Source organism: Castanea sativa, chromosome 1 (genome assembly GCF_040712315.1).
Source record: "Castanea sativa cultivar Marrone di Chiusa Pesio chromosome 1, ASM4071231v1".
Taxonomy (NCBI): domain Eukaryota; kingdom Viridiplantae; phylum Streptophyta; class Magnoliopsida; order Fagales; family Fagaceae; genus Castanea; species Castanea sativa.
Window position 1 is genome coordinate 82,715,372 of NC_134013.1, and position 15,121 is coordinate 82,730,492.

Here is a 15,121-nt window from a genome sequence, read left to right on the forward strand (position 1 = left end):
TCTTCAAGTAAATTCAAAGTTTAGCAACAATGTGATGTGTAAGGCTGAAATAGGGAGTGATTAAAAGCTATGCTGCTTATAACAATTTACGAAAGAAGAACAGGCCATTGTTATGGAATTTTGAACCATGAGTTGGGAAGTTTTTACATATAGGTAGAAGTTAGTGGTAATAGTCATGAAATTTCTGTTATAAATCAGGTAGTCTAAAAAGTGAACTAAAAACTAGATATAGTCTAGTAATTTAAAAAAAAAAAGGTCATTCTACTTGTAAAAGCATGCAAACATAAAGTGAGTGGCATTAGAGAATCCAAAGTTCTATACAAATTCGGTCAGGATGTTTCCACCACAACAACAAACACGTTCATTCGTATCAGTTCAATAAAATATGCCACAGAAATTAGCTAACATAGTTATTTTGAAACCTCAATTTGATGCTTTTATCTTCTTTATTGTGATATAAAGGTTCTATATTTTGGCACCATAATTTATCATAAGAATGCTCTTTTCTTTTTCCTTCTTCAGGTTTTCATAATCCTGCCACTCCACCATTTGGACAAAACTGTTGTTTATGTAATGGCCATCTTGCGTTTTCACCAATAGAGGATAAAGAATTATATTCTTCTCTTCTTCCAGAGGTTGCTGTTCTTTCATGTGGACATGTCTTTCATTCCCAATGCTTACTGCTCAACACATGTAAAGAGCAGCTCATGGATCCACCATGTTTTATATGTGTCAATGGCTAGTCTTGAATGTATCATGTCTATTTTCTCAGCTATTCAGCTCATTTAAAATGGAGGTGAAAAGAAAAGGAAAATTTGTGTAGGAATTGCTTGAACAATGATTGTAGGATCATATATGCAGAGTGGCTTTCATTGATTATTTCCTTAGAAAATTCGTGTTTAGAGATGTATTTACCCATTCACAAATCACAAGCCTACACTATTTAGGCTTGGTATTGATATTTTCGAAGGTGTCTCTTTCCCTTTGCTCCTTTGTTCCTTGGTATATTATATAGACATTTGGATTTGCTTCATTGTGATGAACTAGAGGGTATGTCTTGCCATATTGTTGAATCTAGTGTGCACACTATCATGTTAAAATCCTTTGTGTGGGAGAGAATTCAAAGAACAAAACCTAAGCTACTTCCCCTTGACTAAGTTTTGAGGCTAAGTTATGGAGTTGGAATCTATTAGGCACCAACCCCACCTAGTATGAGAATCAATCACCTAGGATTCAATGGTTGGACCAGGAAAATTGTTCAGATCATATATGTTAGTTTGACCATGTTGGGTACAGAATTTTTTTTTTTTTTTGGGATAGAATGTTGGGTACGAGTTAAAAGGAGTACTTGTTAATGGGTTATGTTTTTTATGACTCTTTCCTAATCTTTTGATAGTTCAGGTCAGCCTTCTGAGTGTCCTTATTTTTTCACATTAAATAAAATAAATAAATAAATAAAATGAAACTTGAAAATATTCTTTTTGTTTTTCTTTCAATACCAATAAAAGAACAAAGAAATAGAACCAATAAAGAAAAGTTAAATAATAAATAATTCCTTAATTTTACATTTTGATAATTTACTCTAGTAGTTCACTAGTTTAATAATTTTACAGAAATTAAAATAAAAAAAATTATGCCATAATCTAATGGTCAATCTCAGACTCTCAGGTGCCCTTGTCATATGTAAAACAAAAAATAAAATTAAGTAACCTATTAAAATAATTAAATACATAGATTTTATAAGAATAAAATTCAAAATTTTAGCTAAAAAAAGTAAATAACTAATAAAAAATCTATAACTTTATGAAAAACTACTCAATGCTAGTAATAGATTTTATTTTAGAAATATTTAGATTTAATAATTGCATCTCAATTTAGTATCTTTTATATGTACCATATAGAATTTTTAATACAACTTTAGTATATGATGAAAATGGCCAAATAATACGCTAAAATTTTAAATTTTAAAACTATGGGAGCAAATGATCCGAGGACACACAAAAGCTCCTAGGCCCTAACTAAGGATGATTAAAGGCCCATACATGTGTTAACCCAAGTTTGGCATTTGGGCCCGAACCAAGAATAGAGGGCATTAAGACCACGTGGAACCAGGCTAAAATTTAAGGTAAGAGACCCAAAGAAAAAAGACTGGATGACCTGTCGTTTGAGAAGCTCGAGGAGCAAGTGCACCTTAGGAGAACCTTATTTGGTTCCCTACACCAAAAAATGAAACACTACGGAAGACATCAGAATCATGCAAGCAACGGAAAAAAATGAAATATTTAGGAAGGTGACTATCACCTGCACATTCAATGCTCTGTACTAACTAAGTTGGCCGCATTTATGAGGAAAAAACGCCTAAGCAGTAACTTAACAGCTCACAAATCTCTCAACTACCTTCAGAATGGTCTTAATGGGACAAACATCCAAACCATCACCCCTGAAACGTACAGATGGAGGGCTAAGATGCAATGGGAGGAGCTATATAAAGCAAAAAAACTCCCTTGAAAATGGAGATGCACATTCAACACAAAAAAAGTGAAAGGAAGAGAAAACTGAAACTTATTGTAGAAATATTAGTATTAACTTTTAATGAACAACTCCTCCCAAGGAAGATTTTTATGCTAAATTTGTGTCTCTTGCACTTATATTAATCACACCAGCCTAATTATCTCAAGTCTAGAATTGCACTGCATTGTAGTTGGCTCATAGAACCTGTTCTCTCACAAATCCATTGTTTGGGCTTGTTGTACTGGGTCACATTGCTCTAAGTAGGCCTGGGCCACAATCTTAGGCCTTACAAAAACTACGATTGTTCTATAAATAAGTTAAATATTACCTTCAAATCCAAAATTAAAGATAATGAGTTTTTTTTTTTTTTAAACTAAATATAAGAAAGAAAAAGAAAAAGGGAACAACCCTTGTGAACTACTGATCAACCCAACCCAACTCATCATTTTAAGGAGTCAAGTACGAGTTGTCATGTTTTTCTACATGTCCAAACATTTTTATCCATATCCATTTTCATCCCTCAGCTTCAAGTAAATCAATAGAGTTGGGTCTGGGTTCAAATTTTCAAACTCTAACAATGGCCAATATAAATAGTCTATCAATTCATCACATAATTAATTAAAAACATCCAGGAAAACAAAAAATAAAAAGAACCTAACAACAGTCACATATATCATTCATCATAAAAATTAAAGTCAAATAAAGATAAATATATATATTTTTGGAAAAACCCGAGCCACACTTTCACGCACTGTACAATAAACACTATTTTTTATTTATATATATATATATATAAAAAAAAAAAAAAGTGTTATGCCACATCATCCAATTTATTCACTTTTTATTTTTATTCTTTCCCCTTTTTTATTCCGGCGGATTCTTTATTATCTTCTCTAGGAAGGCTAGGACTGAAGTGGTTGTATGAATCAATAGTATCAGGACCGTCCAATCACAGGACTCTAAGATCTGGCAAACTCATACCGCCTAACATCAACGGCCCTCAATATAAGAAAACATTCAAAGTCGGTTCCGTTAGTAGCATTCGACTTCGACTAGACTTAGGAAATACTTGGTGGACCCCACACCAAAAACCTTTAAAAGCCAAAGCCCCCTCTTCTCCACGCCGCAAAATCACAAACCCACTTTTCTTCTTCTTCTTCTTCTTCTTCTTCTTCTTCATAGTTCAATGTTCATAGTACCAACCAAGTAAGATTTTCTTTCTCTTCTCTCTTTTATCTTCAAATTTCAATTCCCACATCCATAATTTCCAGTTCTATTGTTTTCCCTAACTTATAAAGAATTACATGCTACATCAGCTACTGCTCTTGATCTTTTTCTCTTAATTCTGGAATTTCATGTTAAAGATTTATCTCCTTTTTTTTTTTTTAAGTTCTGACTAAAATATTTTGCTTTGTCTTTCTTGTTTTATTTGAAAATTTTGTAGTTAAAGGGCATTAAGGATTGTGGGTAAATTTTTTTCTTATTAGCATGTTAAAGTTTGGTTCTTTTGTTGGTATATGTTTCTGGGTTGTTCTTGCTTTTGTTTTATCTTCGACAAAATTTTGTCTTTATTAGCATTATATGATTCTATGTACCACTGTTCAACAAGGATACTTTACAGAAAGATAAATTTTAGAAGTGAAGCAACATATATCTTTATGATACTACAAACCACAGTGAATTTAGTTTCCTACTGTTATCAATATATTCAAGAAATCCTGTTTTTGCATGCCAATTTTGTCATTTCTTCTTGAATATTTTTGTTCTGTTTTGTAGTTAATAAATTGAATAGTATGAGACAAACCCTTTGTGGTTTCTTTTTTGTTTTTGTTTTTGTATATAATTTTTGTATTTACAGCTACACTTCAAAGATGTTGTATATGTTGTAGTTTCAGAATGATAATTTCTAAGCAGTTGTTGTTTTTCAATGTATTTTCAGGTAAATATGTCTAGGATGGGATCTTCAAAGGATATTGTTACAAGGAAAACCAATGAACAAAATTTTTGTGGTGTACAAAATGGCAATAATACTACTGTCAGAGCCCCCCGATTTGCGCCAAAGCATCATCAGGGCAATGTGTCTGTGTCTAAAATAAGCTCAGTTTCTTATAAGGCAATATCCTTAGGACTACAGACTGGCAATAATGGTACTGTCAGAACCTCTCAAGTTGAACCAAAGAATCAAAGAAATGTGTCTAAATTAACCTCAGTTCCTCCTTATAGAGCAAAATCATCAGGAATACATTATAGCAATAACAATCCTGTCAGTACCTCCCTTGTTGGACCAAATAATCAGGGTAATGTGTCTAAAATAAGCTCTGTCTCTTATATACAAAAACCCTCAGGAGTACATTTTAGCAATTACAATACTGTCAGGACCTCCCAAGTTAGACCAAAGAATCAAGTTAATGTGTCTAAAGTGAGTTCAGTACTAGATGAACAAAATCCTTCTGAAGTACAGCAGCATGATGAAAAGAATGCAGTCAAGACCTCCCAAGCTGAAATATCCTCAGATTCTACAACAGCCAGGGCCAAACGACGCATTAAAGCTTACATTCAGACAGGTAGTGTACAATCTTAACCTTAACCTCAAGCCACTTCCAACCCAATTTCCCAAAAGAAAACACATAAATATGTGAAAGATGCCAATGACCACTCACTTTTGCAGGGTTTTTGAGAGGTCATTCGTAGCTAGAATTACCCCCAAAATAATAAATAAAAAAATAAAACACAAACACCCATACACACACATAAATATGCAAGTATTATTGTTTTGTCGTATCTTTAACATCCCTTACATAAACGTGTACTCCTATGCTAACTTATCTACCAGCATTTGTCATTTGTTAACATGAGATAGCTTAGCTCAATGCACTCAATGTTGAGCATTGTTCTGTTACAGTTTAGTACCAGCATTAGTCTTCACATGCAAGATAACATAATATTTAGGATCATCCTTTGGAAATTTAGCAGCTTTTTATTGTTGTTACTGTTTTCCACAGATAAAACAACTTACACTCCACAACATCGGTCTACTCAAAAGAGCAAAGATTTTATGCCACCTGTTAAGAATAGGCAAAGACATAACACTCCATCTCCCCAAGTTTGGCAAATGAAAGTTGAGATACCACCTTCTGAAAAGCCATCTAAGGTCACAATGCAACCTTCCAGAAACCAATCTGGACAAAGCCATAGCACTCCATCTTCCCACCAAGTTTGGCGAAAAAAAGTAGAGACACAACCTTCTGAAAGGCAATCTAAGGTCAAGATGCAACCTTCCAAGAAGCAATCTATGGTCAAGAAGCAGCCTTCCAAAAAGCCATCCAAACAGCAGTCAAAACAAAATGTTCCATCATATCATATTGTGTGGGATGGTAGGTCTAAACAAAACCTTTTACTTCTCTTTCTAATTAAAATTTTACTCTTGAGAATATCCAACATTGTGCCTACTTTTGCACTCTGATGTGTCTTGGAAAGAATCTTATGTTTAATTTTGGTACTATGCATTTTACTTGCTGTGATGAGATATGTATCTTGGAGAAGTACCATGCTTAGAATGTCTTAACTATTCCTTTTTGCTTAAGCTTAGGTTAACAAATGTTCACATCTGCTTTCATGGTCTGTGCTCAACTGAGTTTATAACTTTATATTTCACGGTATCTTTTAAACTAGACATGGTTACATAAGTGAGAATCAAGACCTTTTTGCATAACCATCCTCTTGCATGCTGTTTTAATGAATAAGCAAAGAACATAACGACAGATTAGCACAACAAAAGCTTCTCATACTTTTTGTAATGTATATGGATGAAATGGGGAGGGTGGAAAAGCTATGCTGCTTATAACAATTTATGTAAGAAGCATATGCCTCTTTTTTGGAAAATTTAAGTTGCATGATTTGACAAATTTAAACAAATATTCTTGAATTTACCAGTGAATCATGACATTTTTATTATAAATTAGGTCATCTACAAGCATGTGCAAAACCAAGTATGGTCTATTTTTATTTCAAAAATTGACACACTAAATTTGATTAACTTGCATACAAATATAAAGTGAGTGGCATAATGGGCATTACAGAACCCAAAATTCTATACAACTTTTAATAGGATGATGCCAAATTACAACCACAAATTCATTGATTCACACCAGTTCAATAAAATATACATAGGAGGAGCTTTCATAGTTGTATTGTTGTTCTATCACCTTAATTATCAATTTGATGCTTTTATGTTCAATATTGTGATATCTGGCTTCCTATTTTGGTACCATTATTTATCATCAGAATTCCATTTGCAGGTTTTGATGATGATGATGATGATGATGATGATTCTATCACTGAACCATTTGGACAAAATTGTCCTCTGTGCGATGACGATCTTGCATATTCACCCACAGATGAAGAAGAATTATATTCTTCTGTTCTCCCAGAGGTTGCTGTTCTTTCATGTGGACATTCCTTCCATTACCACTGCTTGCTGCTTGTCTCATCTGAAGAGCAGTCCACGGATCCACCATGTTTTATTTGTGTGAATGGCTTGTCTCTAACAAATCATGGCAATTCTCTCTGATATTCTACTCTTATGTTTTTGTACACATTCCTAATGTAACTAGAGCAGACGAAAAGAAAAGAAAAATTAGTGTAGGATTGTTTGAACAGTCATTGGTTGATTATTGCAAATGTACGTACAGCTTTGATGATTCATAAAAGTGACATATAATTATGTATGTATTTTACTTTTGGTGTCAAATCTAGCTCAACTATTTATTATTATTATTATTATTATTATTATTATTATAACTTTTTACAGATTAGCTAATCCACCAAAAAAATTGGTGCCACAGATTCTTCTGTTTTTTTTTTTTGGGGGGGGGGGGGGGGGGAGACGGTTAGAAATTTTTTTTTTTTGGTTGCTGACCTTGCAACTTGAACCTCATCCCCATGCCACCATATATGAAAAGGTTTCATCCGCCTACAAGCAGGGATGGAGCCACACTAGGGCCCCAAACCTGGCCCCACCAAGTGTTTATTTATTTTTTTTTATATAGATATATTAAGGCTTAATTTGAATTGGGCTCAAGGAAAATAAAACTCTGACCTTCATTCTCTCCAAAATCTTGTCTTCCCTCCTCCAATCAGCTAAAACAACTTCACAAATCAATCCAAATAACATCACAAATCAATTCAAACAACCACATTCCATATATCAGCTCAAACCACCACAATCCATAGATCATCAGCCTCCCTTAACTCGAAACCCTAATTCTGTCCTTGCCTACAAAGGCGCATGGTCCCTGCTTCATTGTAACTAAAACTGATGAAATTAGTGCTGTTTGTGTACTACTATCATGACCAATAATACAAATGGACTGAAGGCCTTGAATCAGGGTGAATCTGAATTGTCCTGGCACTTGAAGGCCGTGTCCTGCTTTGCTGATTGCTCCAAAGATGGTAATACTTTGATCATCAAAATATTCGTTGTTTCAACTTGTTTACATGCCCAATCGGGTCATGGCTTCCTAGAAAATTTGGCAAGAGAAATTAAATTCAGATCCACAAAACTTGAACCAGTGGCTTGACCACTGATCTTGAACCTTCTAGCCTCAATTAGTTGTCACTATTTAATATTGGTTAGATTTCTGATCTTTACAGCGTAAAGCAATTAGAAATTTTAATTCTCTGATGGAATTGTCATGAGCCTTTGTCCACGTTTATCAATTTCTCAAAGTTGCAAATATATTTTCCTTTCCTTTCTTGAATTCTGTAATTGATAATCCATATGGGGTCATGTCTTAAGTCCCGGTAAGATCTCTTATAAGTCGGGCTTCTTTTCTTAAAGTGGAGATGCAAAGAATGCTTTGTTTACATAATTGGTTAGCCCATGCTTCCGTATAAGCTTTACAAGATTTGCGAGGGGATGAAGAAAAAGAGAGAGAGCACTGTTCTTTCCTCATGTATTTATTTTTTAATTCATACGGGCAAAATGTCAGAACTCCATTAAGAACAAAATACTGAAAACACTGGAAATAACAATAATAAAAAAAGGAAGATTTCCTGTCAATGTTTTCATACAATCAGCCGAGAGCAGGAAAGGGCTTCGGTACATAATTGATTAAACCTACTTAAATGATGAGGGTTCATAACTCTCACAGCTAAAACAAATAGGTGTGTCCTGGGTGTGAGATCGTACTGGTTACTCCTTGCTCAAACCAGAATATACCATCCTCAGAAAACAACAGGACAAATTGCTAATAAGAACCTTAAAATACATTGAACTTTGCACGATTTGTACAAACAGATGTAGCAAGCTGTTCATAGAACATGAAAACATAAAGTGATGAAGCTACACCTAATACAGTAATTTACAAGGGACTTGAGCAGGATTCTTCATCAAAACAAATTTCTGAATCCCAAAACTTCCCGAGGTTCAAGTAAAGGACAATCACCTCATTGGAGTGATCAGATTATATTAAACAGCCAGTAAATCTTCAACAAGAGAGAGAGAGAGAGACAGAGAAAGGAAGAGAGGGAGAGACAGAGAATTTGCAATCTTAGATTGATTCTTGCAATTTCTGGAATGTAAAACAACAGAACTATGTACATTAGCTCTCCGCATCCTCTTCGGAAATGTTAAACAAGAACTTTGGGAGGGAGGCAATTCTAGGAAGATGAAGTAGCAGTTCCCCAAACGAGTCTTTCCTTGACATACCGGCTGCCTGCTTGCTGCCTGATAAATCCCTTGTATCCTGATCAGAAAGCTTCAAATCAGCTCTATATTTATTATCATGTATTTGTTCAGGGTTGTTCTTAACTTGAACACTCGTCCCACCATCAGGCCCATTGGCAAAACTTCCCCCACTACCCTGTGAATTCTGAACTGTGGCAGAGTCCTTCTGCAGAAGGCAACACAAGGAATTGACCCTTGTCATGAGGGATTTCTCATCAGAAGCTGCGGTAGACTGATTGTCATTGAGCAGGTACTGAGCAATGTCCTCCAGTATGTCTTGGTATTCAGGACTTTCGTTAGTTGCAGGTGGATTTCCAGAAGTCATCTGTTCTGAAAGACACTGTCCAATATGGCTCATTAGATCACTCATTGACATGGATGGATGGATCCCAGGCAGTTTTATCTGGTCCCAGTTTCTTGAAGCCGCAGAATCAACAGCTTCAGAACTTCCATTACCTTCAATTGCACGAGCGTCCATCACTAAATATCAGAATGACAATCAGAGACCAATGGACAATGACAAGCAAGATATGTAATTACAATTTACTTGCAGCTTACAACTATACCAAACATCCTACTCAAAATATAAAATTTATGCACTCAAACCCTAGGGCTAAGCAGAATCTAGTATTCAGAAACATTTGAAGAATATAAATGGAAAACTGAAGGTCTTTACCCAAAAAAAAAGATCACTTCCAAGTTGCAACATTTTCAAAATGCTAAAGGCATAAAAATTTAAAATCTAAACATGTCAAACATTCAGCTTTCTAAAAATAAGCTGCAATACACACAAAAATACAAAAATAAACACAAAATATGAAATGGCCTTCAGAACATGCATGCAGTTTCTTAACGGCCAATGTAATGTCTAAGATCCATTCAGATTGGACAAGAATAGATCTAGACAGCACATCATTCAGGCATGCACCTACCATAACAAATAACCACATAAATGTGGAAGCAAAGCAGGATAAATTATTTTAAACTAGAAATATTCATACATTAAGCTGCCATCAGTACATAAGGGCTCTTAAACAGAACTTCTAATTGAAGTGTGTGCCATAATTAAGCCATGCACCTAGCAAATTTGGATAGCAATGTTTTCACAAGATGTCAAGTAAAACAAATAATTTAGGACATAAGGAGCATCATCAGAAGCAATTATCAAACATGCTACCATATCATAATGCCCAAAGTTAAATTACAAAAGCCCAAGAAAAAAAAGGTGAAAACTCATTCACCATGCCCAAAACAACACTCATTGTACCTGAACTGGGAGAAGGAGCTTCTCGTAACCGATTTTCCAATGCCAAACCAGCAGAATCCTGTTTATGTTCAATTTTCAGCGAAGATGATTGTGTTGGAGTTGGTGATGCTACATCCTGGAAACCAGACATGGATCCTCCGCTATCCATTTGATCAAAACTATGCTCTTTAGATTCTTCTGGGTCCTCAAATACAGAAGGTCGCGGTTCAAAGAATGGTGAATCCACAACTATTTCTGGTTGTCGGCTTAAGAAATTAAGGCGCATGTCACACTGGATAAGCTTTTCAAAATGCTTATTTAACAACCCTTGCGGGCATTGCAGAAAATGTTGCCTAAAAAACCATAAAAGCAAAATTTTCAATCAATATGAAGTTACAAAAAACTAAATCTTCATTTATGAGATGTTTGTTTAAGTGATCTCGTACTCTTGGAACCAGTGATGAGCATTTGATTTTAGAATTCAACGGCTCTCTTTCTTTTAGATGGTAATTTTTCTCTTTGTAATTCTTTAGGGAAGTTTTGTGCATACATGGATACATAAGCTTTTCCTCTTTTCAATAAAATTATTGCTTACAAAAAAATGGTAAGGAGTTCTGTGTATCAATAATGAGGATATATATTATGGAAAAGTGAGAGATTAGAAAATGTAGGATGGATACAAAAGGTTTCAATTTTCCCTAGTGCGTGTTTGGTAGAAAGGATAGAATTATTTTATTTCATTTTTTTTATAGGTAAGAAAATTCTATTTAAGAAAGACTACTTCAAAAAGATAGACACGAAGTAGCCTAATATGTAATTTGAATAAATTTACTGTACCCTTATTACATAAGGAGAGGATAAAAAAGATTAGAGAACATAAAAATGAAACTGCAAATGCACAACTGGCACAAATGTTTTTTTTACTATAAATGTTTCCTCCTGTTTGTGGGATAGATCAATTAAAAAAATGCTTCCGATACACACGCACGCACAGTCAAGAAGGACAAGAAAATGTAGTTGCAAGCAGCTAGAATCAAGAGGGAAAATAAAAGAAACAATAGACCTGATTGCATAGAGTTATGAGAATAGCAAAAGAATATGGGAACAAGTATGGATAAGAGAAAGAACACCATCCAGCAAACAATAAGACACCCAGAACAACCCAAGTCAGCACAAGACTTTCTAGGCTCTAGCTAAGGCTTAAGTATAGAAGCAGCAGACTTTTTGGCAGTCTTGCTTTCAATTATAAAGAGAGAGCACAGGATAAACAAAACTAATCTTACCTGTTTATGCTAGCCTGCCCATCGGTAAAATCTGCCGTAGCCTGCCATAAGGTGTGCTTTCTAGGCTGAGGGTTGGTCTCCCTAAAGAAAAGGGGCTGTCTAGCCAGCTACACAAGGAATAACCAGTGTCTTAATGAACCATTTATATGTGCGCACACCTTAGCATTCTGACAAACATTCATAAAACTTACAAACAGGTACACACACAGCCACAAACACATAGATAGAAAGCATAAAAATACCATACATACCACAACATTCAATGTACCAGGTCCATTATCAGGACAATTTGCCTTCAAAGCCATAATATCTGACCATTGGATTTCTATTTTACTCTTCAGCCCACCTTCAAGAACTTCCCAAACAAGCTTATGCTTAGCAAAGTAACATTTTGCTACTAAATCACCTTCATATCTTGATTTATACTGCCACCAGGAAAAAAAAAAGTAGAGTTTAATGACAAAAAAAACAAGGTCTTCCATGGGATTTGAGAGAGATGGCTGGTACTGCCAAGTTATATGCCAAATTCCACAAAAATTTCTAAATTTTTCAGAATGTTAGCAGCACAATATCATTAAAATATTTTCACGCTTCTATGCACCCCCCCCCCCCCCAAAAAAAAAAAAAAGTAGCACAAAAGTAAATAAGATACCTCCCAACCGCCAATTTTCAGAAGTGAAGCTGGGAAATTTGAAGCCTTTAGCTTGTCCGTAGCACTAGATAAAGAAGCCCCCTTACTTTCCTTTTTAACTACTGCATTAAAGTTTTCACTCTGAGAAGCTCCGTTACTAGAAGCACCCCCTTGAGAAAGTTTCATTTGAATTAATTCTAACAGAGATGGGCTCTTCCTCAGCCGCAAACCCAGAGGGCTAGGCTCATCAAGTGGGTTGTATTGTGAAGGAGGAATAGGGTATGCATTAGTTCCTGAACTCCATTGCTGATTAGGCAACACGATTGTGTAAGACAAAAAATAAATAAATCAATAAAAGAATCCAAATTACTACTGAAAGTTACAGAAGCTCTTAGATTTCTAATGCAACCCAAATCTCAACATTGATAATAATCTATAAATAAATAAATGAATAAAAACTAAGTAACAGAAATTGTTTTAATCCAAAATCCTCAACAAGCTCAAGAATTATTAACGCTTGAAATAGTTGCATAGAAAGCCACATGTAATTTAAAGATACCTTGAAATCTCAGAAGATGCAAATTTTGTCGGAAAACCAGAAAGTAACCAACGAAGTTCTTTAGTTTTCCCCCCAATAAACCAGAAAATTAAACCCCATCAAAATTATCACCAATATAACAACTTTTTTACTTTCCTGTGATCTCCCAGGGATCAAACAGAAAATATCTGACTCGTATTTTTTCAAGCAAAAGAAAATACATATTTTATACAGATAACACAGGGAACCCAGTAATTCAATTGATTACCATATCACATACAAGATAGCAATACACAAATAAAGCAAAACTCAAAAAAAAAAAGGATAGGTAATTAGGCAATTTTATTAATCATGGAAAATATAAACTTTTGAGTTCACGATGATGAGCACAAAGAAACAGAAGAAATTACCAAAAAAAAATTCATAGGCAGGTCTAAGAGAAGCTGAGAACTCAAGGAAGGATGAACAATCAGAAAAACCCCAAATCCTCGACCAATAATAAAAACTCAAACTTCTTATAAGAAGATCATATACATAAATCACCAAACCCTAATCCACTGTTTGGTTTCCGAGAAAACGGAGAATCAAACAAAAGGAAAAATCCACTTTTGACTCCCTGATCTTTCATGCAGCTCCGATTAAAAACTCAAATCCACTCAAATAAGCAAAACCACTTCAAATTAGGCATTTTTCGATATATTTAATCTCAGCTCTGACTGAGTCTCACGATTTTCTCACCGTTTCCTACGATTTCCCCAAAACCAAACAACCAAGCCAAAAAAAAAAAAAAATTTTGAATTTCAGTACCTCTTGAAAAGATTGAGAAGGCTTTGACCGCTTGTTGAGAGGTCCGTGCTCTTCTTCTAGAGAGTCCTCGATCTCTAACTTCACCGGAAGCTTCGACGATGCTGTAGTTGTAGTCGTCGTCGTCGTTGTTGTTGTTGTTGTTGATTCGGGCTCAGGCCTCATGTTCGTCGATTTCATGAACTGTACCATTAAAATTTTCTTGGAATTTTCACAAAGAAAATCGATAAATTTTCCCGAGAAAGTCAGAAATGAGAAAAGTGTAAAAAAAGTTTTTTTGTGATCGAACGAGTTGGAGATTCTGTAAACCCTAGGAGGAAAAAATGGTTCGGCGATCTTTTAACGGTGTTAGAGAGAGAGAGAGAGAGAGAGAGAATGGGGGGCTTGACGGCGAGCACGTGTCGTTTCGAATGGGCCCTGACCTAATTACCCAATTGCCCTTGTTGTTTATTTTCTTTTTTACTTTTTTTTTTTTTGGGCTTTTTACTTTTTGTTGCTAAAAATTCATGGAAATTGGTTGAATCGTGAAGGTTCGATTTACTTATTAGGAAAGTATATGGTACCACAAATTATGACAACTTTCTATAACAATTATGATTTGGTAGGCGGTAAGTGGTGAAAAAAAAATTATAAGTTTATGTATAAGTAGTTAGCAATTATTTATGGTCTGTCGCGTTAGAATTATAGTAAAAATATCATGTAATAAATTAATAGTTTGTGGTTTTAGAACCATTGAATTACTAGAGGTGAGAGTTTATTTTTCAAAAAAGTTGGGAACTTGTCAAAAAACATTGTAATTCAACTACCACCTACTAGAAATAATAGAAATGTCTAAGTTCAAATCATTTATCCTCCAACTGTCAAATTAATTTAAAAAGAAAAAACTACATGAGTTTTTTTTTTAAGAGCTCAAACAACCAATTATGTGCACTTTTAATCATATGACATATTTAATGTTAGCCAAAATTGCAAGATATTACCCTATTAAAACTTATTTTGCCAAATAGCGCCCCATTCAGGTTTATTTGGAAATTGAAAAGTTGAGTTTTAGTGCATCTTAATTGACATGGTTGCGGCTAATGTGGCCTTTTTTTAAATGCCCACTTGGAACTCAACGGTTAGAAGGAACTTGACTTTTCTAAAGTTGAGTTCTATATAAATTTGTGCCAGTTGAAAATTGACTTCTTAATGATAGTTATTTATATATATTTTTTAAAGTTTGATTTAAACAGAACAACTCTTTTGGAGCTAAGTTCTTACTAAAACATTAATATTTACTACAATGAAGTCAACTACCGGAGATATATTCCTCCCACTGTTCTCAAGGATCTCAATGTACCATTTTGATCACAAAGAACAAACTAACACATTTGGCATTTCT

At 34.6% G+C, this 15,121-nt stretch overlaps 2 protein-coding genes across 3 annotated transcripts; one reads left to right on the plus strand and one right to left on the minus strand.

Annotated features, from left to right (window-relative positions):
- Window positions 1-3,639: 3,639 nt before the first annotated feature.
- On the plus strand, window positions 3,640-7,220 carry LOC142609074 (uncharacterized). Its single transcript, XM_075780710.1, has 4 exons — window positions 3,640-3,717; window positions 4,451-5,075; window positions 5,514-5,885; window positions 6,810-7,220. The coding sequence occupies exons 2-4, from the start codon at window positions 4,457-4,459 to the stop codon at window positions 7,079-7,081; spliced, it is 1,263 nt and encodes a 420-aa protein (XP_075636825.1). The 5' UTR covers window positions 3,640-3,717; window positions 4,451-4,456; the 3' UTR covers window positions 7,082-7,220.
- Window positions 7,221-8,754: 1,534 nt separating this feature from the next.
- Window positions 8,755-14,067, minus strand: LOC142615746 (uncharacterized). Of its 2 annotated transcripts, none has more exons than XM_075788576.1 (6): window positions 13,744-14,067; window positions 12,420-12,704; window positions 12,019-12,192; window positions 11,768-11,874; window positions 10,506-10,837; window positions 8,755-9,694 (listed from the first exon to the last, which is right to left on the minus strand). In XM_075788576.1, exons 1-6 carry the CDS (start codon window positions 13,930-13,932, stop codon window positions 9,114-9,116), a joined length of 1,668 nt encoding a protein of 555 aa, XP_075644691.1. In that variant the 5' UTR covers window positions 13,933-14,067; the 3' UTR covers window positions 8,755-9,113. The 2 variants fall into 2 exon arrangements, with proteins under 2 accessions (XP_075644691.1, XP_075644683.1); XM_075788568.1 differs by having other exon boundaries at window positions 8,755-9,718.
- Window positions 14,068-15,121: the final 1,054 nt, after the last annotated feature.

What these genes read in the sequence shown, in the direction of transcription:
- LOC142609074 (XM_075780710.1), top strand. Translation starts at nt 4,457, where the DNA reads ATGTCTAGGATGGGATCTTCAAAGGATATTGTTACAAGGAAAACCAAT. An exon ending in TAAAGCTTACATTCAGACAG is followed by an intron (nt 5,076 to 5,513) that starts GTAGTGTACAAT and finishes TGTTTTCCACAG; the next exon opens with ATAAAACAACTTACACTCCA. An exon ending in ATATCATATTGTGTGGGATG is followed by an intron (nt 5,886 to 6,809) that starts GTAGGTCTAAAC and finishes TTCCATTTGCAG; the next exon opens with GTTTTGATGATGATGATGAT.
- LOC142615746 (XM_075788568.1), bottom strand. Translation starts at nt 13,932, where the DNA reads ATGGTACAGTTCATGAAATCGACGAACATGAGGCCTGAGCCCGAATCA. An exon ending in TGAAAATTGGCGGTTGGGAG is followed by an intron (nt 12,193 to 12,419) that starts GTATCTTATTTA and finishes TCCTGGTGGCAG; the next exon opens with TATAAATCAAGATATGAAGG. An exon ending in GGGCAGGCTAGCATAAACAG is followed by an intron (nt 10,838 to 11,767) that starts GTAAGATTAGTT and finishes ATGGTTTTTTAG; the next exon opens with GCAACATTTTCTGCAATGCC.